Source organism: Plutella xylostella, chromosome 15 (assembly GCF_932276165.1).
Source record: "Plutella xylostella chromosome 15, ilPluXylo3.1, whole genome shotgun sequence".
NCBI lineage: Eukaryota > Metazoa > Arthropoda > Insecta > Lepidoptera > Plutellidae > Plutella > Plutella xylostella.
In genome coordinates, this window is record NC_063995.1 from 10,142,759 (window position 1) to 10,166,556 (window position 23,798).

Consider the following 23,798-nt stretch of genomic DNA (forward strand, 5'->3'; position numbering starts at 1 on the left):
TATATCTACGGCATAGTAGTCAGGGTCACTAACCACTACACCATTCGACCCTAAATGTAGACAACCTTGTCGCCTTATGATCGAGTTATATTTCATAAGCACTCATGCTAATTGTGTTACTTCCTTGCAGTAAGCCGAGCTATGGCAGGCAGAGATTCTCAGTTAATTAGGTACTCTCGTATGTAGTAAGGGACGTTAATATGTAGCCATATTTCCGGGAGCAAGTGTCTGTATGGAAACAAATACTTCCCTATTTATAATCTTATTCTTACCTGCCATGCGTGCCAAGCGACCCAGCCGCCGGATCCCTCTCACAGTAATCCGGACTAGGAGTAACATATCTCAGCCGCGGCTTCACGTGTCGTCCCGTGTGTCTTCTGGGCCGCAGTGGGCCGGCGCGGGCCGCCTCCGCCGCGAGAGCCGCCCCCACTTTGGCGAGGGGGGGCAGGGAGCGCCAGCACGTGCGCACGGAACACGAGCCGGACACGCCGTGGCAGGTGCATTTGGTGCGCATGCCTGATGATACCGCCTGCAAAGGATAGATGTTTTTGTAGTATTTATTGTAACGTTTATACAAAATTTTTGTATAGTGCTGGTGTGCTGGATAAAGACTTTTAGTCTACTTTAGACTTTAGACTACTGGTGGTCACTCTCATCCGGACAGTACCTACCAGCTATACAACAATATGATCGCCCGATAAGCGCAGACGAGGATCCAAGTACAAATGTTACAAAATATATCTCCTTGTCCTGATTAAATACTGTGACATACAGCATAAAAGCTGCATCATCCTTGCCACATACCTTCCATCCAAACCGCGAGTTCAGTAAATTAGCGCTCGCTATGAGCGGTCTCAGCGTCTCGAGGCGCGTGCGCAGGTCCACGCGCGGGTCGAAGCGCGGGTCGTCCGCCGCCATGCGGTACTCGCGGTGTGTATCATAAACAAATATCTACCCAGCGGCCGCTATACAGGTTCGTTATCGACGTAGATATTATAGTGACGTTTGTCACTATAATATCGCGATTTGCCATAAATAGGCATGAAACGAGTTTATCGACGTCAATAACACACCCGTTTGTTATGTATTATACCGCGAGTACCGGTTAAAAACAGTGACATACGGCACAAGAACTACACTATGCCCTCTTCTTAACTATATATACCTTCCGTCCAAACCGTGACTTGAGCAAATTAGCGCTCGCTATAAGCGGTCTCAGCGTCTCGAGGCGCGTGCGCAGGTCCACGCGCGGGTCGAAGCGCGGGTCGTCCGCCGCCATGCGGTACTCGCGGTGTATAGCACAAACAAGATGTCCCCAGCGGCCTACACGGGTTAGTTATCCACTTATCACAGCGCCGTACAACCTACTCTGTGGCGCCGTATTTATGACTAATTGCGATATAGTGACATTTATCTACGTCGATAACGAACCCGTGTAGCGGCAACTAATTAAAAACAGTGATATACGGTACAAAAACTACGCCGTTTTCTCTCAAAAATGCCTCTACTACGTACCTTCCGTCCAAACCGTGAATTCAGTAAGTTGGCTGAGGCTATAAGCGGTCTCAGCGTCTCGAGGCGCGTGCGCAAGTCCACGCGCGGGTCGAAGCGCGGGTCGTCCGCCGCCATGCGGTACTCCAGGTTGCGGGCGCGCCCGCGGTAGCGGGATGAGCGGTCCGGGTAGTCGTACCTAGACAGATTGTGGATTATAGATTTAAGTATAGTGTTTGGTAGTACTAACGATTCTTGAGAAGTTAAAAAGCATAAGTGACGTCAAATAGAACTTCGAATAAAATTGTCGTTGTATGAATGCGCTGTTAGACTTCTATTCTGGATGACTACTTATCAGTCGAAGACTCAAGGCTCAGATGGTGAGCTTTGACTTCTTTATTTTTTATAATCTCTAGGTATTAGGCAGACGACTAACTAGTCTTACTACACTGATTTCACCCTCACCTATCTCTGAACCGTTTCCTTGTAGGTCGTCCGCGTCTCGGCGAGCGAGGCAGCCGCTTCCTCCCCCGCCTCCCCTTCTTCCCCGGCCGCGGAGTCACGCTGTAGTTGGCCGGCGCGGGCTGGTCGTCCACTAGGATCACTACAGGGGCAGACGTAGTCGTGGTCGGCTTTGCGGTCGTGGTAGTCGGTTCTTCAGTGGTAGTCGGGTCGATGTCGAATGGTTCTTCCGTTTTGCCGTCGCGGACGTCGATTTCGTGCGCGTCCAGGAATTGCTTCGCGAATCTGTGGGGATGAAAGGCTGTTTTGTAAATCGATTGAGGGAAATTATTTAATTGTGGTGTTTATGTTTGCCCGAGCACGCAAAGGTTTGAACAATGAAAACGTTGAGTATCTGCTGTTATTGTTAGTAGGATTAGGAAATGTACCATTTCTTATTTTTGCTGTGTTTGGGATCCGTCGTCATGCGATGACAATGGCTTCTCTGGATTTTTTTTCTTATCCTAATAACTCGTCTATTAAAAACCTAAAGAGCAGGCCGCACTGCCAGCTAGCTTAGCGAGCGATCTATGCGAGCCAATGTGTCACCTCTTTACATAAATCGCTTGACACTGCAACCTACCAACTCACCTGCAAAGATGTTCGCCCTTCTAGCTCGCTTGCTTAGCTAGCTAGCGGTATGGCCTGCGCTTGAACCCTAACCCTGGCGTCGTCATTACCTCTCAGCCCACTGGTAGTTATCCCCGCAGCCGCCCCACTTGAACCTGGCGTGCGGCTCGGTGGGCGATACGTGGGCCTGGCGCGGGGGCCGCGGGGGCGCGCGGGGGGGCGCGGCGCAGGAGCAGGCAGGCAGCGAGCCCGCGGCGCATGCGCGAGCGACGGACCAGGCTAGCGCGGCCGCTGACACCGCGTACACGTAGGCTTGCTCGCGGGTCCCTGGGGAATGGTTTTTAATGTGATGGGTGCTAGCATATGTAGATTTGCATAGTAGGTATTATGATTTCTCTCTCTCTTTCAGGCTATGTGTCCCATATGGTGGTGGGGTCTGCCTTCCTCGTCTTCTCTCTCCACTTCGCCCTGTCTCCAACTTCCTCGGTTCAGCATATAATGATTTGAAGTTATTAAAACCATGCGTGTTTCTATCTACTAGAGCCGCGGTCTTCATCGTCTTGTTCAAACTCTTGGCTAGGTTAAACATAATTAAATTAACCGAAATGGCACGCGAAGTACATGCACTTGCGGCTTATGTGCTATTACTTAGGTACTTATGTGAGGGTTAGCTAGGCTAACGTATGTAATGTAAAGGTTCTCCTCATATAAGTATGTACATGTAGAGTTCGCTCAGTTCATGGCCTTATTGTCTTGGAACGAAGGTACAAGTGTAAAAAAAACAATCAGGTCTATTTGTGACCTTTTTAACCGACTTCGAAAAAAGGAGGAGGTTCTCAATTCGTCTGTATGTTTTTTTTTATTTTTTATGTATGTTCACCGATTACTCCGCCATTTATATGGACCGATTTTGAAAATTCTTTTTTTGTTGTATCGGTTTGAGCTCAGGGGTGGTCCCATTTTTTTTCAGAATTTTATTCCACCCCCAAGGGTGGGTAAAGGGGTAAAAACAGGATATGAATTTCCATTTGGGTACCTACTAACAGATTGTAATGAAATTTAAAACGTAAATATAGTTCTTTAAGAACAAAAAAATATGATGGTGACCTTGAGCTGATCTGATGATGGAAACGGAAGGCAGTTAAGGGAACTCCTCAACGGTATATAGCAACTACCTCGTGTTTAGGCTGGAATGATTCTTATTGACTAGTAGGACTTATTGGTATCATTTGCATCTTAATTTTGATTGACAAATAATGCAAATAAACTAAAAACCATTAAAAAAATAATAATTAAAAAACCACTAAAAAGTAAGAAATAATTTAAGGTTTCCACCAGTTCTTTTTTTAAGTTGGTGCGGTGACAAAGTAATCTGAAGAAATATGGCACCAACTTCAAAAACGAACAGGGCCCCAAGTCTACTAAACGCATTAGAGTAAAATTGGATATCTTCATTGATATTTTTTGTAACCAATAGCAGACTTGGGGCCCAGTTCCTGCTTAGGTATATTTGTACTGTCATATAGAATTGGTATAAACCTTAAATTATTTCTTACTTTTTAGTGGTTTTTTGAAGTCGGTTTTTTAATTTTTTTTAAATATTATTTTATTTCAGCTTTACTATAATTTTATACAGGTCCCTATCGGGGTTGGAACCTTTAAAATCAAGTCAAGATTCCTAAAATACATAAAAATATATTAATTACCCTAAATTGATGGTTTCGAGATAGGAATTCGAATAATTTAACGGACTGTGGGAAACGAATGTGAACTGAATTAAGCAAAGGTTCTGCTTTTCGACTTTTGTTTATCGTATCGCTCACACACAACTCTCACAAGATACGCCCATTTGTCTGTATAAAAAATAAATGAATAAAAATTTCGAACTAATAATTAATTCGTAAAGAGCAAAGATAGCTCTTTGGAGAAAGCGTTATTTTTAATTAATTACAATTAGAGAGGTGTAGATTCGATTTAGATACTATATTTATGTAGATAACTATGTATCGAATTAATTGTCGCAGCGATAAAATCGAGAATAAATAAATAAGTAAGAACCTTATAGCTGACAATAGCACAGAATCGCTGCAGTGCTGCTTTCTGATGGTAAATATGCCCACGGGTACCTACCTACCCTCATCAACTTTGCGAAGCTTGCCATAAAATTAACTCGACAAGTTAATTGACTTATGATTAATGCATGCATCAGCTTTATTCATTGTAGTCACGCTATGCATTTGAACGGCAAAAACAATAATAATCGTTTAAGGCTATGTCAATGCTATCACGATGAGATCCGCACGCTTGTGCCTACTCTGTGTACAATGGCCACACTATCGCTAGGATCACAGATTATACAGGAACAAGAGGTCACGCGCGTGAGTGCGCCCCCGCCCCCCGCGCCCGCCCCGCCCCGCCCCGCGTGGATCAGCCCCGTGCTTGATTCATGCGTGTAATTAAATCTTTTGTCCGCCTCTCCCAGCCGACCCTCACCGCTGATCGCTTTGTACGACGAGCCCTTTATCGATAGCCTTCTTAATTTGACAGACTGATAACTTACGACAATCCCAACAATCGCGAGATACGGCTCTTTCATCAAGACGACTTACCGAAGATTTATATCCCCGAATTACATAAAGATAGAGATGCCTTATATATTTTCTTCAATGCCGTCTTAAAGGACTGTCGAGAGCGTTTTATAAATCACTCAATAGTAGAAATAAAGTGGTTCGTACTTTCTGCTCGTTGCCGCCGACATGATTTACTTCGTAGAACTTTTAATTAAAATGTATCAAATAACTAAGAGAAGTCTGAGGATTCCGTAAGGTTTTGTTTGTTGCCGGCTACGTTCTGTGTCAATTAATTTAGTAAAGTGGGCAGACGGCCGCAGAAGTGGCGAGCGGAGACAATGGCGCCGTATTTCGCAGTCGACATTCAGCCGCCGGCACCGCCTGCCTGTAACTAGAAAAAACTTGCTAATTGTTTGCATTTCTTCTATTCCTAAGTTTTACATAGTTGTTTTTCGCTGTCGCTCCGGCCCGCATGGAAAAGTTGGAGCGGGCGAGTGACGCGGAAAGCCGAAAACAATTGTCTGCGTTATCGCCGTGTTTTGTTTTCTCCCGGCCTTTTCATCAAGCCCCGGCGCGCTGCGATCAACTTCAGCGATTGATATTACGTATTGACAAATCACAGTTACTGCCTGCCAAGTGATCAATCGATATTCAGAGATAAATTGCGACGGCATTCAGGAAAACGTTGAAGTTTCGTGCAGACTCGAACCCGGGACGGCACATCGCGTGACATCGTCTCGTCCGTAATTTGATAAGATTTCCTGTAAACGTTTTCACGAACAATACACAATGTGTGTCTTTTACAGGTGAATCGACTAAACTGAAAAACTTTTATTTCATGCGTGCATGGCTTTCTATGCCATAAATAAATTTATGTAGCATTTAAAAAGCCATTTTGAATTTTATAAGTTCAAATTATGCACGAAACAAAAGAGTAATTTTAAAATTAATTACCCGGAGAGCAATAAATAAATGTGGATGTGACACGTTAATAAAAAGAGTGCGCTTTGTGTGTTGGCGAGGAGGAGCGTTCCGGCCGCGAGCGCGCACAATGCACGCCGCCGCTGGTTCAACTCACGGACTAACTTCCCTTCCCTTATCTCTCATTATTGCCGGAAGTTATAAAGCCTGCAGACGGCCGCGGAATCCGTCCCTACATTTTAGAATGTTAATGAAACCCCGTCTTGGCTAACTAATGGACATACGAAGCGAGCGCCCAAAGCTTTTTTTACTGCACTTTTTCAATGGAACCGCTAATGCTATTCAACAGAGTTGTATGCATAAAGTTGCTCTGCAAAAAGCCAACTGAAAAGACATCGCTGTGACACTTGCGGGTTGTGCTAACATTGATTTACTGCTAGAGATTGTAAGTTATGGCTCTCTGTGCTGAAAAATCTGGAAAGAAAGAATATTGTAATACCGACCATTCCTGGCTAAACTTTTTTTTTACTATATGAGAGACTTTCTACGATTCCTCATCACAAATGCTCGCTGTCGCTACATACATCAAGCAGGATAACCACATAACTTTGTACATCTCTTATCGTAACTTATTAGATTCTTATAGGAGCGTTAGCCCTTCTTCAGCGTACCTACATTAATCCATTGCGGTATAGGCTTTTCTATAATTCTAATTCGCAAAATTCCACAGTTATTTGCAGACACAAGTTCCATAGTACTACATTAAATCATTATTATTATTACCTACATAAGGTAGTTTATTGATATTGATTATTAAACTACTACACAGGTTACGTATGAGAGTAATGGAACGTTACAGAGACTGCTCTTGCGTACAAACAGACATTATAATCCAGTCTAACACAAATTCCTCTTGATCGAAATCCATCTATGCCAGCTCTTACCTGTAAGCAAATCCGGCGTGAACTTAGGCGCTTGCTCGACAGACGTGCAGTTCCATCGCTCGCCGGCGTGCGCGGCGAGGCAGGCCTGCCGCGCGAGGCGGGCGGCGGCGGCCACGTGCGGCATGGCGGCCGGCTGGCGGCGGCACGCCCGCGCCTGCCCGCTCCATAGCGCGCCGCCGCGCCGCGCCTCCACGCAGTCTGCCTCGGTCCAGTTGCCTTCACTCTCGTGGAGCGCTCTGAGGATGGGGTGGTGGGTCAGTTGTTGCGGAAGAAAGGAGGCTTAACCCAGCAGCGATGGAGGGCTGCTGATGGTGATGATGATGAAGTGGGTCCTATGGTGACAAGGTCTTGGTAGCTCCCGCAAGAGGTCAGTGCTAACTAAGCATTATACAGGGTGGCCCAAAGAGTGACGTCCAAAGGAAAATGTTTGATTCCTTAGGTCAATAGGTAGCCAAATCACCCCCATGTATGTTCAGCAATTTTTAGTAGTTTAGGAGTTATGATTTTTTTTCCAAATTTTTTACGAAAATCGACCTCAGTGGATTAATTTTTTTTTATTATTTTTTGGATAACTTTTTTAAAGCATTTTTTTATGTTTGTGTCATCCTCTTAAGTTGTTCTTTTAACCATAAAAGTTTCAGCTTCCTAGCTGTAATGTAAGTTAGTTATTTTTTTATCGAAAGTTCGAATTATATCATCGAGCTAGACTGCTCTGAATTTTCTACTTTAAATTAAAAATTGAAAAAGATATTCTCATGGTGCCTTATTAATTTTAAAAACTCCGCAAGGTTCCAAAATTACATAAAAATATAAATAAACTATTGCTTAATAGGGTATTATTTGCAGAAAAAAGCCTTCAAAGGTACCTGGGTGGAAATTACCTAATTAGTAAATTGTTTCAGAAAGTTGAAATATTCCTGTTATGTCATTACTAAGGACTAATTAAGTTAGAAAATGTATCAAATTAAAGGGAAAATTAAATTATCTACTTTTTTTAAATTTAAGTTACATTTTTGAATGTAAATTCTTAGAAAAATGTAAATTCTTAAAGAAAATTTCTTGCGTAGATGTAGGTTGTGTATTGCTATGGGAGGTCGCCATTTTGAAAATTTATTGTGAGTAAATGTGTAAAATAATTATTAGAGTTTATTTACTTATTATTAATAATAAAATTATCTCATAAATCTTACTACTCAGACTAAAACATTTTTCTAAGAATTTACGTTCAAAAATGTAACTTAAATTTTAAAAAAAGTAGATAATTTAATTTTCCCTTTAATTTGATACATTTTCTAACTTAATTAGTCCTTAGTAATGACATAACAGGAATATTTCAACTTTCTGAAACAATTTACTAATTAGGTAATTTCCACCCAGGTACCTTTGAAGGCTTTTTTCTGCAAATAATACCCTATTAAGCAATAGTTTATTTTTATTTTTATGTAATTTTGGAACCTTGCGGAGTTTTTAAAATTAATAAGGCACCATGAGAATATCTTTTTCAATTTTTAATTTCAAGTAGAAAATTCAGAGCAGTCTAGCTCGATGATATAATTCGAACTTTCGATAAAAAAATAACTAACTTACATTACAGCTAGGAAGCTGAAACTTTTATGGTTAAAAGAACAACTTAAGAGGATGACACAAACATAAAAAAATGCTTTAAAAAAGTTATCCAAAAAATAATAAAAAAAAATTAATCCACTGAGGTCGATTTTCGTAAAAAATTAGGAAAAAAAATCATAACTCCTAAACTACTAAAAATTGCTGAACATACATGGGGGTGATTTGGCTACCTATTGACCTAAGGAATCAAACATTTTCCTTTGGACGTCACTCTTTGGGCCACCCTGTATATAGGAATGTTTTGTATTTTTCTTCTCCTAAGCTTTTTCAGATAAGTATATGTGAAATTGTCTTCTTCTTGATCTGATAGCATTTTCAGCGTGTTTTATTCATATGGGGATTGTAAAGGAATAGGAAGTAAAACAAACAGTTTAGTAAAAATATATTATTTTGTACAATATTCAGTGATTTTTGTAGACTCTATATCTAGATTATAATTTACGGGTATTGTTGCAGACCTAGCTTCAGAGTACAGATAAACGCTCCTACCCCATGACCTGGATGGGTTAATAAATATTTTGTGCAATAAGTGTCCTACTCCTATATTCCTAAAGTTTCCATGAATATCTTAGGCAAGTAGATTTATTTCTTAGGCGGTACTTCACTAGCCGTTCTAGCGGACTGACTGCCTTCATGCTTCCTGGCTGACTCGGGGCGCTGCCCGCGCTGGAACGCCTCGCACATCTCATACAAGTAGTTGGGCAGGAAGTCGGCTGCCGCGCCCTCGCGCCGGCGCAGCGCCGCGTAGGCCTCCCGCAGCGACGGCCGCGGCGCCAGGCGCAGCTCCAGCTCCACGGCCGCCGGGTAGTGCGCCGCCAGCGAGTACACCACCTCCAGGTCCGACGGCGGCGGCGCCAGGTGCCGGTAGCTGCACACCTTGTGCAGGAAGTACTCCGACATGCTCAGTCCCGACGACGGGTCGTACTTCCCCAGCTTCAGGTCGTATAGTACTGCTTTCTGCCGCTCCGGGCCCCAGAACTCCTGCTCGAACGCCTTGTAGAAGCTGGCGATGTCGCTGAACTCGTGGCGGAAGCAGCGCGCCCACAGCAGCGGCACGCTGTCCAGGCAGGACACGACGAAGGGCAGCTGCTTGTCCGCCGGCATGTGCAGCTCGGACACGTAGTAGCGCACGTCGGCGAGGAAGTCCATGGGGTGCGCGGCGCCGCCGTCGTCGAAGTGCGGCCGCCGCTGCGCGCTCGCCACGATCCACTCGGTTAAGTTCTCCGTAGATATGTTGAGGCCTCGTCTGGTTTCGCTCTTGTCGTCGATTATTTCAGTGATGGTCGGTCGGTCGTCGCGCCGCGTCTTGTCGAAGACGTCGTCCTTGTCGAGCTCTGGTAGAGACATGTGGCTGCGCAGGCGCGCGGAGGGCATGTGGCGCGTGACGTCCTCCTGGCTGGAGAAGCGCACGCCGAGGCCCAGCGAGGGCCGGAAGATGGAGGTCCGCGCCGTCGGCGGCTCGGTCTGTGAGCCCCGCGCCGGACAGTCCTTCTCCACCGATGTCGACATCTTCTCCACCATCTCGGAGAGGTTCGTTACTGAAGACTTGATCTGACGCAAGTCTACGAACAAACTCATTTTAATTTCCTTCGCCTAGGGAGTAAAGTCAAGCATTCTGCATGGCAGCGTTCAGAATAGGTACGTTCATGTGCGCTGAAACAAAACACGCAATTATCATTTTCATGAAATCTTTTTTGGCACAGTGAAATTTTACTGTAAGCATCTACAATAAACGAATTAGCATATCCTTTCAGCTAACCGTGGATTTCGTGAGTAATAATAATGATAAGGTATTATTTCAGTAATATATTAGACTGGATAGCCATTATACCCCTTGGTATATGGCATAGGTTCTACACTTATATCGTTTCTTGTAAACCTTATTACATATTATTACCTACTAAGGAAACTACGCAACGACTCAAGTGGAGATCATTAGGCAAACAACGTGCACTTGTTGGAAAGTTCATGAAAATCCAGTATTGTTATGTCCCCGCATTACATCGAGACTAGCTAAGGACTGCGACCGGGCACTTACAATAACAAGCGAAACTTCGGCCGGCTTTCCTTCGATAATACCTACGAATATACGTGAAATAAAAGCTAACAAAAAAGCTAGTTTACATGAAGAGCTTTTTTCGGTCAAGTGGTACTTGAGTGAAGGGTGTGCTATCGTGTTCGTATCTGTTTCTAATTACTTAATTAAGGAGTGCATCCGAGTCAAGTGCTCACTTACAACGTGACATTATCAGGGATCTCTACATTTTTGGATTTTGACAATCCGCAGTCCTTGTAACCTCTCCGGTTTTCCCAGACTGATATAATTGTGTAGCGAGTAAAGTGAGCTTTTATCGAGCTTTTTACGAAGAAGGTGCGTGCAACGGTGGAGGTGCTTACGTGCGGCGGCGGCGGGCGGGCGAGCCTCACTGCCAGGCCGCGTGCACCCCGGTAGCTGCCACCCAACGAACCTTCACTTATTATTTTTTATACACAGTTTACGTTACCATATCTGGGTTATCGTAGACGGAATATTCAGTTCCATTGACGTCTCGCTCGCCTGCCAAGGACGTGCGTTGCCGTGCCGATTGTCCCGCTTCAGATATTGACAAAGCGCCCCATGAATAACGTCGTGACTTACGCTGGTATAATATTGTATAGTACCATAGATAGTATTTACTGTAGGTGGGTGGCTCGGCAGTGTCGCCCGCGGCCGGCCGTGCCTCATTATCGATGCATTAGTTCCGCCCGACGACGGCTGTTGCGAAAATACTTACAATTTATAGCCAGACTCCAACCCTGTCATAGCTATTAGACACACTCAACGTCACATTGCATCTATTATGTAACGAGGAATTACAAAGCTGGATAGCAGGCATATCAAATAAAAAAGCTCGACATGGATGAAGTTATTAAAGTTCAATGTTTCAGAAAGATTGTACCGTAACGACCAATTTCAGTACACTTATAAATTATACGACTGAAACAGACGGCCGCATAACTCTTTTAAAAATAGTTGACCCAGATGGTATAAAAATTCTAATACCGGCATCGATCTAACATGACTGTAAATAGAAGTTTTTCTATTAATAATTAGCCTGTGCTCGGAAAGTTGATATCCGTGTAATGGCGAGGGGCGCACGCGAGTGTCAACGTGATTGACGCCTCGCGGTGCGCGGGAAATGAGCAGCTCACCACCGCTCTGGTGCTGCCTGCACATGACCGGACCCCGTACAACTATTACGCTATACAAACTTGATTCTATTTCATGTCATTTTGAATAGCAGTTGAACCTTAAGGGCGCCTTCAAATTAGTCGCTAAGTGTCGCGCGGAAGCAGCGCTGCTGCAGCGCTTCAGCCGCGCTGCTGTCAAAATCGAATTTAGACTGCAGCGCTGCAGCAGCGCTGCAGCCGCGCGACACTTACCGACTAATTTGAAGGCGCCCTAACTGCGTCATTTTAGAGTTGGTGGAACAGGACAGCTCGGGTCGTTCCGTGACCGCGGAGAGGCGCAATACTCGCAATAGCCATGGAGCAGCCATCACCCGTCACGCCGGCGGCACAGGCCCCGGCCCTGCCCGTGGCTCGCTCATGCGGAGTGTAATCTGTTGTGCGCGCTCGCTACACTATCGCGTTCGTCACGCCGCGCACGTGTGCGGCACATCTAATAAAATAATTCCCGTATCAAATTTAACGCGTATCTCGATCTACTAGACAAAGAACCCTCGGGGCAAAGGGAACCCGCTTTGTCATAACTGGTCGCGAACACAAAAGACCACCGGCCTTTTTTACCGACTCTTTGTAGATATGCGAACGCTTTGTGCTATTTTGAATATACGAATTGTGATAAGTACGAAATAGGACTCCCCTGAAGCTTACAGTAGTCGCGATAAAACGCAAAAACTGACCGAAATTAAAACGCAGACAAAGTTAAACAATGAACCAAATGAGGCAAAACAGACGTGGGGCGGAGCAAAGTGAAATTTAATTGCGTTACGACTTGGCTGTCTGAAAATTCATTTTAAAATAGTCAGGCGGGAGCTCCGCGAGGAGCAAAAACAAGTTACAGCAGCGAGCGTGGTTGCGGGCGGGCGGGCGGCGGCGGCGGCGGCGCTGATGCCGCTTTAATGATGATTAAATGCTGTATGATGTGCGTCCGCCACCGCCCGGGCCCGGCAGCCCCGGCCGTGCCACCACGCACGGACGATAGCTTTAAAATCACAACCAGACGTGATTTTCCTTAACCGATTCAAGCGTATCGAAAGGGGGTTGTATACTTTCAAAAGGACCCCCTGATCGCCTTTGTCGGCCGCAATTCAACCAGATTCGTCGTGCTCCACAAATTGTAAGCCCACATAATTTCGGTTTGCTTTCCTGACGAGTATATTGCCGAAAAAAGTGGTTCAATTTGTTATAATCAGCGGGGCCCCGCCGCGTCCCAGCGGGCTCGCTTCATTACCGCCGCACAATGATACTCTAATTATGGACCATTCAACGCACGCGCAACGAAACCAATGGCTGGCACTAATCTAGATAGAGCCTCACAATTACAGAAGGGCAGGGAACGTGTCACGTGAAAGATCTATTACTTAAACACATTAGTCCCATAACCGCCGGCCGCTGAGAACAAACAGCGGAATGGCTGGTCGTTATTACGCGACAGGTAGAGATCCGCCGGACGACCCATTTCGTGCTGAATTCGAAGCACGCATAGATACTAACATTAAATTACGACACGGCAAATCCCTATCCCAATTTGAATGTAAATTGCCATCAAGTAGGAAGCCGGAATAATTGAAACAAATGCCGGGATTACTCAACAAATTGTTCAATACAAGGGCGATTTGTCTAAGTCCCGCTCAAACCGACCGTGAACGCGTTTTATTGGAACAAATTTGATGGAGACGAGATGACTGGCACTGCAGCCGCTGACAGCACGCATCATGGACCTCACTATATATTATTATGTAGAGCTAGTGATGGAACCTCGAGTAGAGCAATATTTAAATTTATAAGCCCATGTATCGCTCTATAATATACATAGAACTTTATAGGAATATTGCCAATTTAATGTTTATTGGTGTGGTAAAAATTAAAGCAAATTAAATTATGTATTTGCAGTGTAAAGTAAACCCAAATCAAAATATTTGCGAAGGGACACTTTTAAATGCAAAAGCGGGCCTATTACAAGTCGGGGTGTAAATGCACGGCGCTAGGGCGGCGCTACGTGCCTTATCTGCTGCTTGTGAGTGGAGCACTGCTGGCGAAGCCGATGACGCTGGGTATACGCCACGAGTCCTAAAGAACACTTTTAATAGCTCATCTTATGATTTCCAAGGCAAATGCATCTGAGTTTGAACGAGAGAGTCTTTCATAGCCACAAATCCAATCAACAACAATTTATAAAAAGTTTAGATTTTTTTTTTAGAACTAATAATTACTTACGAAAGCTTGAAGACATTAAAATTTATAACTAATAACAATTGTACCTACCTTACGTATACTGCTAGATAGGTACATAAGCGACGAATTTGAAAACAAAATGGTAATCCTAAAAACTAATCCCTAACTTAAAGTTGACTGCATCGTAGCCGCTACGGGCGTAGCTTGCTACGTAGGGCGGGCGGGCGCGTGAGTCAACCAGACTGCCCCCCGCGCCCCGCACGCCGCTCTAATGAGCGATTATTATAGCCACAAGCACACAAAGAAAAATGACACACGTGCGCAAAAATCCCTTTTTTGCGCTTCGGCAAATGACGCGTGTAAAGTTAATAATGCTGATCTCACAAATGGGACACGTTGATTCGGCAAATAAAGTTGACCAAATTACGTACTCATTGCAGAAAAAAATGCGTCGTAAAATTATTATTATAGGCGACCGAATGGCGTAGTGGTTAGTGACCCTGACTACTGAGCCGAAGGTCCCGGGTTCGATTCCCGGCTGGGGCAGATATTTGTTTAAGGACAGATATTTGTACTCGGGTCTTGGGTGTTGATATTTATATTTAGTATCTATCTATCTATGTATTTGTGTAGATATATCAGCTGTCCGACACCCATAACACAGGTTCTGCCTAGCTTGGGGTCGGATGGCCGTGTGTGAGATGTCCCCACATATTTATATTTATATTTATTTATTTATTAAAACTACTAAGTAGTATTTTTATTCTAAAAAGGCCTTAACACAAAAAAAAAATCTTAAACAATGTCTACAGTTTCTTTTTTGTGGTAAGATAGAAAGTGTCCACAAAGCACTTAAAATTGTAACCACACAAATAAACGTTTAAATATTCGAGTTGACGATAAATCGCGGCATGCGAACAGTTAATATTGATTGATGACGAACACTTCAAAGCGGCCGATACGGGTAACCGAGAAATCTCGAAAACAAAAGAAAACAATCCCCGCGAGGATGTTAGTAATTTATTGTGTACGCCGGGACAAAGTGAGCATCAGTTGTGTAAATAGCGCGACTCGGGTGAGGATAAATTCATGTCAGATCAAATGAATCGTGGTCGAGGACATTTGTTGCACTTATTGCCGGTTCCTTCCGCCCGCCGCGCCGCCGCCGCCGCCGCGCCGCTGGAAGTGACAGCGTCTTGCAGTGATTGCTGTAAATCAATCAATTAATTTCCCTCTTGATTTGATGACACAGGGACTACACAAAGTAGTGGCAAATAAGAATAAAGGGTAGGAGATTGCAAGCTTTTATAATTTATAAATAAATTTTGAGCTCCCAAACGGATGTGCCACTTAAGTGAAATGTTTTTGAAAGAAAGAAAGAAAGATAAAACTTTATTTGACAATGAAGGCAATCATACTTAATTATATACACAATAATACAGAACTTACGTATAAATTTGCTGTCCGCCAAAAAGGCGTCCACTCAGCTATTGCAGCGCCCTTGGACACAGCCAAGGACACTGCGCTGGTGTTTCAGTGGAGGCCTCTTTAGTAGTGACGCACCCTCTCCCTCTCAGCCTTCTGTAGTCCACTGTTGGACATAGGCCTCTCCTAACGATCGCCACCCCAAACGGTCACCCGCCATCTGCATCCAGCGGCTTCCCGCTACCTTCCGCAGATCATCAGACCAACGGGTTGGGGGGCGACCGACACGCCGTTTGCCGACACGGGGTCTCCACTCCAGAACCTTTCTACTCCAGCGGTCGTCGGCTCTGCGGGCTACGTGGCCAGCCCATTGCCACTTCAGCGTGCTAATCCTTTTGGCTATGTCGGTAACTTTAGTTCTCCTGCGGATTTCTTCATTGCGAATCCTATCTCGCAGGGACACGCCTAACATAGCCCTTTCCATAGCACGCTGAGCAACTCTGAGCTTGTGGATAAGCCCTTTGGTGAAGCACCACGTCTCGGCTCCGTAAGTCATCACTGGCAACACGCACTGATTGAAAACTTTTGTTTTCAGACACTGAGGTATGTTTTCGGTGAAGATGTGTCGTAATTTCCCGAACGCTGCCCATCCGAGTTGGATTCTACGAGCACTGACGCACAATATTTTATTAAATAAATATAAGTAAAATGAAAGATTCATCTAATCAAAATATTTAATGATTCAATTTACTTCATTGGTATTAAATTAGTTAGTTTAAACACCTACATTTACTTCCGGAAAAGCTGATGTTATAATTTTATTAATTAAATCGACCTAAAGGAGTTCATAATATTTATGAACAAAGGCAGGTAACGTGTCGATACTTAAAACGCAACTGAACTCATTAAAGTGTTACATGCGTTGTAGAAACATAAACCCGTGTTTAACAACGTAAATCTGCTTAATTATGAACTAGCGGGCAGAGTTACCCGCTTGTGGTCGTACTCGTGAAACCTTTGAAATTTGCTAAATTAAATGCTATTGTGGGCTTTCCGCCCGACCAGAAACTTTAACTTACAAGTTGCTCCGTAAGTAGCTACTTGTTAGCCGCCTAGGCTTAACTCAATATTACCTGAAACTTAATAGTGGATGAGAGTTAAGTTTCCTAGAAGTAGACTGCTTTTGTTTCAGTGTTGGTAGTAGCTAGTAAATCCATGAAGTAAATTAATTTGGTATTTTGTGGCTGAATCCACTTCTGAAGGAGCCGCGTCGGCGGCAGGCGCATTGCTATAAAATAAATCTCTAGTAAGTGGCTCGTATATCAGCGACACACGCCGCGGCCCGCGCACGGCGGAGCGACGAATTCAATAAAAATCACAATCGTAAAAACTAAACCGTCCGCCGTATAAAAATACGTAAGAAAGCATTAAGAGCCGTCCCCTAATAATGGGCCCCGCCAGATGTACGGGACGGTCGCCTGGAAAAGTCACGGGCGGCACTTGAAGCGGAGGAAATCATTTTTTTCGGTCTGCCACACACGGCCCTTGCCAGCTCGGCAGAAACAGGAGCGGGGCGTGGGCCGGGCACGCGGGCGGAGAGCGGCGCGGCGGGCGGGCGGCGCGGCGCGGCCAGGGCGGGCGGGCCAGACGCAGAGATCGCGGCTTCCTCTAGTCCGTGGCACTCTCAAGAAAACCTTCATAAAGAACATTTAATATCATCCTCAGAATCCGAAACGTTATACAAAATAATAATACTTACCAAAACGCGGTTAAATTTATAGTTCGGATTAACCAGATGTGTCTCTGCATAGATAAATTGTAGCTGCTGCGTTTTTTGTAGACAGGATTTGTGTTGAAATAGTTTACATGCCGGCTTACATTCACGGTTTAACATCCATCGTGTTGAGAGAAATGGTAGAAAATGTTTGAATGGAATTTCAAGAATTATAATAATAATAAATCATTTATTTCGGATTGATCCATATTTTGTTAGTAACAATGAACTTAAAAATTATGTTAGTAATGGTATTCAATTAAATTAAATTAAAATGACATATAATAATTAAATAGGTAAATTATTTAGCCGCCCATTTACACGGCATAACATGTGCACACATCAAAGATCGTAGCAGCGGACTGTCTACTCTCTCTGCTATAGTGGTCAGGAGGCTGTTGGTGCTGGCACGCACCCGCTGCATCAGGGAGGCTACTCGCTTCCTCATGATGGCATGAAATCCATCAGTGTGTGCCTCGGCGAACATCCCTGACGCGCTGCAGTACCGCGGCAGCCCCAACAGCATCCTGAACGCATTATTATATTGAACGCGTAGGGCGTTGTAAGCCTTTTGAGTAAAGCTGATCCACAGGGCGCAAGTGTAAAAGGATTGGCAATAGGCCCTAAATAATGTTATTTTTACACTCTTTGTACATCTTGCAAACCTACGGATCAGCATGTTACTTCTGACTGCCAACGCCCTACGCTCCCTCTCAATGTCCCAATCATCTGATTGCGACTCGGATACCCAGTGCCCCAGGTACTTAAATCGCGGTACGACTTTAAGAGGAGTGCCGCTCAGAGTGACTTCAGGTATATCAGGGTAATATTTAGTACCAGCCTTGAAAACAAGCAACTCACTCTTTTTCGCGTTGTACCTGAGGCCATGAGCTTCCGCATACGACTCACAAATGCTCAGCAGTTTCATGAGAGCGCTGATCGAGGGGCACAGCAATACCATGTCATCTGCATAACTAATATTATTTACAAATTTCCCACCAATTGAGCATCCGACCATGGCATTGCTGAGCTCCTCGATCAGCCGATTCACATACAGGCAAAAAAGTTTGGGAGAGCTCAATCCGCCCTGCCTCACCCCGCACTCCAGCCTGTATGGTTCGGATAGCGAGCCTGCCCATCTCACCATGTTATTTTGGTGCCCATACCAATATTTCAGAATATCAATGAACTCTCCAGGCAGCGTTGAGTCCTCGTACAGCTTTTGCCATAACTTACTATAGGACACCAGATCGAAGGCCTTGGACAAGTCAAGAAAACAAGCGTATACGGGTGTTTTCCTGTCCGTATAGTAACGGACAGTATGCTTGAGACAAAGTATTGCTGTCTCTGTAGATAGCCCAGATCTGAATCCGAACTGAATTATGTAACTTTTATCTTTTGTGGTCCACCGTAAGCTTATATTTATACTGAAAAATGTTAAGCACTTCAATCCCCCTAATTCCCAGTAGCACGATGGATATCAGTTACGAATTTTCATTTTCGAAAGTGCTGTTACTGTAGATACAAATCAAAGGTCTAAACATTGAAAGGAATGAGAACTCACTACGCTAAGCCTACCCAAGTAACATTTCATTCGAGCTTAGGTTGTAAGAAATGCCTTTAGGTTTTATAAGGGTTGTGAAAAGGTTAATGCTTTGCTATCTGGTCATATTGAGTACTTGAGAATGATTAATAAGTCCTAAAACCAATTGTTTATTAATACAACCTTGGAGCTGCTAATAAGAGTTTAAATTAACGTTATTTTAACTTGTATTTCAAGAGCATATAGTTCTAGGATCTTATAGTTGTCGTAGACTCCTGATAAGGTTCTAAAAAAGCTAGCATTTATGCTAAAGTGAGCTTAAGGTTAAATTTTTAACCTCAATACAACCATAAAGTTATGGAATGTTGAAATCACTTATAAGTAATTTTTAAAACCTATCTTAAACCTTTAGGCTGATGAGAGTTGTCTAGGCAAACAAATTAGGACTACATGGTGAAAACCAAAAGCATTAAGCACTGGCTATGAGCTAAACGCATGATTTAAGTCTTTCAAGAATATTTTAAAGCTTTAGAGGCATCCTCAAAATATGTTTAATGCTTTTTAGTAATTTCCTAACGGCCGCCATATTTTTTCACTGAAATAAAAAAAAACTTGGCAAAAAGATACATTTTAATTAAGTAGGGGAAAATTCAGTAGCGTATGCTATACTATTCCAAATATATGTTTTTTTATATAGACAGTACTTTTATTTCTAATATAACTTTACACCAAACATAATTTTTTTTTCTATTTTTTTAAATTAAAATATCTTCAAATTTATTATTTACAAAAGGCCCGTCACGTATACAGAACTATTATTCAAAAGTACCACGATAAAGTGCTAGTCGCAAAGTTTTTCATATTTCCTGACTTCAGCCTAACTACTTACTATATTTTGTATTAATACAACACTTACAAGTTAGCCATTTTGAATCTTGGAAAGTGTCAGGTAATGGCGCCATTTATTATAATTATTATAAAATCTTACACAGAAACATTTTAAAACCCGAGAGTCCTGGAAAGGCATTACAAATATCCATCAAATATGTTTCAAGTTATAGAAGAGTTACATCCAGGACTAATTTAGAACTTAAAAGCTGTCTTCCAAGGTTATGTTAACGTTAAATTAAGGTTGTGCAGGTTGTATTTAGGTTCTGTGTAAGTTGTTCAAAAGGTTCTGGGTTTGAGCTATAGGTTTTGCTGTAGCTCTCAGAAAGGTTCTAAAACGTGGGCCCTTTTTGCACTCAGGAGGTTAATATAAGGTTAATATAAGGTTATCGAGACTTCTAAGTCTCACGAGTTGATTTCCATACAAAGGTTCTAGAACCTTTTCAAAACCTTTCTAAAACCAAAAATGTTACTTGGGTAGGTAGGTATAATGTTTTGTAAGGTAAGGTTTTTTAAGCCCTTAGATACATAGTTTTTGGAAAAGTTTGGAATATTTAAACCTTGCTGTTCTCGACTAGAATACCTTAAATTGAATAGGAAATCTAGTTGAGGTTCTTCATTTTAATTGCCTGTAAGAGATCGCTCTTATTCGCCTATTTTCCGTTGTTCGTAGTAACTATATAAGTAATTTTCTTTGTATGTTTTGCTATTGTGGTGACTAACAAAGACATATTCTATAAGTACCTAAGTTTGGTTAGGACATAGAAGGCTGATCACCTGATGTCCGTACCAGTGAAACGATCCATGATGCTGTCGGATGGGCATGTAAAGCAGTCGGTCCTGCGCCTAGCTCTCTCCTGTCGTGTCGTGTCGGTCAATCCGTCCCATTGGGCTATGAGAGTGATGGAACAGAGAGTGCTCCTGTGTACTGCGCACACACTTGGGCACTATAATCTACTCCTGCGTAGATGGCTGATCTCAATTGAGATTGGCCGGTGTGGTCGAAATTCGGCTAGGAGGACATTTTCTATAAGTATATTCGAAAGAATGAAAATTTAGAGTATTTTACTTTACGTCTGCACATTTTACTGTTCATTATTTTTACCATATCTGTCTGACTGTACTTCCCTACATGAGTACCTCTTCAAAACTGTAGAAGATCCAGCGTGAAGCACGCCGGGCTCATGATACGATAATGACGGACCAATCACGGGGTTGTTGCGTAAAATTATGGAAATATCCCGGACGCTGGCGTTCCCGGAATGTTCCCGATTCCTGTCAGTAATCTCGGCAGCGCATAATAGTGGCGTTCGATGAACAGCGCTCATTAGCGCCATGTTCAATTAGGGAAAGCGAATGGACGCGGCGACTCACGTTACAGCCTACAGCGGCGCTTTGTAAAGATAATTGAGCACTTTCAACGGGAGAATAACATTGTAATTATGCATGCTTTAACAGATAGGTAGGTGCTTTGAATTTGGACGCAGTAATTGGCAGCGTTTCGCTCGTTTTGTTGCGTTTGTTTTGTGTGCCTCTGCAGAGATTGCAATATTTGCGGTCGGCTGTGGCATTCTGGATATTCAGCATCATTTCGGGGTTTGTTTGTTGCTTCGCTAAGGTATGAGTATCATTACATTTTAGCATAGGTAACAAAGTTTCATTATTCGCATCGCGCATAGCGTTTTAGATAAATAGTTACCGATTATTATTCCAGGAATGGGAAAGGGTTTTCAGACTTTTCAAAGCATTTGTTTTTTTAAGTCTGTTTTTTGTTTAGCGTAAAAACTGTGCAGTATGTTTTTTCGCTCGCCGAAAGGTAGGGGCCTAGAGATTGGTGATCCACTGAATTATATCTGTTGGCAAACAACCTCCAAGATGGGACATGACAACAAGCACAGATTTGACTGGTTCTGTCCCTAATGAAATAAAGTCTCCGTAAAATCTGCGCTATCTTTTCGTGAATTTTCAAAACTCGTAGAACAAAAGTTGTTCAGGATGACCCCCTGAGTCACCCCCTTTCGGCTTAGCATACCCTTTTTGCAACACCCTGTATACTTACTATACTTGCACGCACCACAACTACTACCTACCTCAGAAACGTATAGGTAGACTCACTCTCTTCCATCCAAAGGTTGTCTGGTAGAGATTGCTATAAGCAATAAGGCCGCCTCTATGTAGGTACTGTTTTATTTTTAAGTTTTGTTTGTTGTAATTTTTGTTCTTGGTGCAAATAAAGTGTAATTATTGTAATGTAAGTATTGTATTACCAAAAGATAATTAACATATTTTTATTTTGATCATCAATAAATGATGCTGGAAATAAGTCTCTACCAAGCAGCGCCACAACAGTCTGTCCTTGGCCTTCCTCATCCGGCCATTACCGGCTAATATTATGACTGTCTAAGGTAAAGTCCAGCGGACTGAAAGGTGTCATACGCTATACAGGGTGTTGCAAAATTGGTATACTAAGCCGAAACCTACCATGCTGCACATGTAGGTTTCGGCTTAGTATACCAATTTTGCAACACCCTGTATTGTATAGCCTTAACTAAATGAAAAGCGTTTTAAGTTTTGCTCATAAGCAGATGTAATTTTTTACATTGGGTTTATTTAGATGGAATTTAGGGCTATTTTCTCTAGGGCTCTTTCATAAAAGTTACATATCTGGAGAATAATATCTAAATTCTCATGATGTCGCGTCTGAATGGTAACAATTGTAATTGTCATTAAGAGAACATTAATTAGATACATTTTACCTGATTATTGAAACATCAGCCCTTAGTACCGAATAAATATTAATTAGATAAATATTTTTTAAAACCCGTAGGGACCGAAGTGAATTATTTATTCCTATTGGGTAGGAAAATAATCCAAACTATTTTTTCACACATCCTCATACCGTTAGTAATGCGAGATTATGAATGAATTAGTTTCTTAGGTACTTACCCATAATATAATAAAATTTAATGATGATGTGACGCTGGTATATCCAATGGAAAACTTAAAGAGGTTTTTTTAAATAATAAAATATTTTTTTAATAAAAAAAAACATCTTAATTATGATAAAACATACGTCCCACAAAACCAATTAATACTATCTCTAAATAACGACAATTTATAAAAATATAGATAATTAATACTTACAGCCATCGAATAGCCTCCGACTCCGGCAAAAATACAAAGAACAAAATCAAAAACAGAACAAAACAGCGCATCACAGATTGTTTCCAATTTTAAAGTTCGAACACGATCAGTCACCGGAAAAAGAAAACATGTCAGAAAAGGGCGCGAGAATTTGGCGGGAAAGTTCCGGAGACCGAGGGAGGGTTCTCCCGCGCGTTTGAGCGCGTGGTCTGTGGACGAGCGAATGCTGAGTGGCGGCCAGTGGTCAGGGAACGCCGCGCCGCCGCCGGCCAGCGGCATAGAGTAGGGAGGGACGTAGATGCGCAACTCGTTACTCGGTTCCCCCATCAATAGCTACAAGTCTATTGTCTAATTTAATGTTAATTTCTTATTTATAAGCTGTCTCACAAGCCACTTTAAAGTTACATTTGACATCTACTTTGGTAACAGTGAAGCAAACAAGTTCCTTGCGAGAACAAATTTCTGAAATTTTAAATAAACAATCCCTGAATGATGCTTAGATAGGCTCTAAAATAATGCCTTAATTAGGATAGGAATACCTATCTTATTTCTATGTTCGTAAAAACTTCTTTAACTTATTTACCAGATCGAGAATTTTTTAAATATCTGTACCATTTTGTAGCAACATTTCTGTCTTTACTATGTCTCTTCTGCATTATTCTGAGGCTGCAACCCCTCTTGCAGCGCAACTCTATGGCCGCTCGTAGTCTATGGCCCGCGCTCCCCACGTCCCACCGTCCGCTACCCACTTTATCAATTCACTGGAGTGGCTATTCACTCATTGGAATCTGAAACGTATTTCCGACGGTCATTTCTCCGCATGACTTTTCTTCGACAGAATTTTTCACCAAAGAACGATACACCGACTGAATTATTCGCCTCCGAATTTTTGGACGACGGAATCTTTCATCAAAGAACGATTCACCGACAGAACTATACGCCTCCGAATAATTGGACCTCGGAATCTTTCATCAAAGAACGATTCACCGACAGAACTATTC

General features: G+C 42.9%; 2 protein-coding genes across 3 annotated transcripts in view; both read right to left on the reverse strand.

Annotated features, from left to right (window-relative positions):
* LOC125488503 (protein Wnt-11-like) overlaps positions 1-23,097 on the reverse strand; it is a 24,633-nt gene extending 1,536 nt beyond the window's left edge. The window contains exons 1-6 of the mRNA XM_048625827.1: positions 22,798-23,097; positions 6,998-7,233; positions 2,673-2,889; positions 1,957-2,238; positions 1,516-1,690; positions 273-529 (exon numbers count right to left, since the gene is read on the reverse strand). Coding sequence (XP_048481784.1) covers positions 273-529; positions 1,516-1,690; positions 1,957-2,238; positions 2,673-2,889; positions 6,998-7,233; positions 22,798-22,868 — 1,238 coding nt within the window. The 5' untranslated portion in view covers positions 22,869-23,097. The remainder of the gene's footprint in view (positions 1-272; positions 530-1,515; positions 1,691-1,956; positions 2,239-2,672; positions 2,890-6,997; positions 7,234-22,797) is intronic.
* On the reverse strand, positions 9,023-11,455 carry LOC125489591. 2 transcript variants are annotated; one of them, XM_048625829.1, is made up of 2 exons: positions 11,128-11,455; positions 9,023-10,276 (listed from the first exon to the last, which is right to left on the reverse strand). In XM_048625829.1, exon 2 carries the CDS (start codon positions 10,199-10,201, stop codon positions 9,206-9,208), a length of 996 nt encoding a protein of 331 aa, XP_048481786.1. In that variant the 5' UTR covers positions 10,202-10,276; positions 11,128-11,455; the 3' UTR covers positions 9,023-9,205. The 2 variants fall into 2 exon arrangements, with proteins under 2 accessions (XP_048481786.1, XP_048481785.1); XM_048625828.1 differs by having other exon boundaries at positions 9,024-10,276; positions 11,021-11,455.
* Positions 23,098-23,798: the final 701 nt, after the last annotated feature.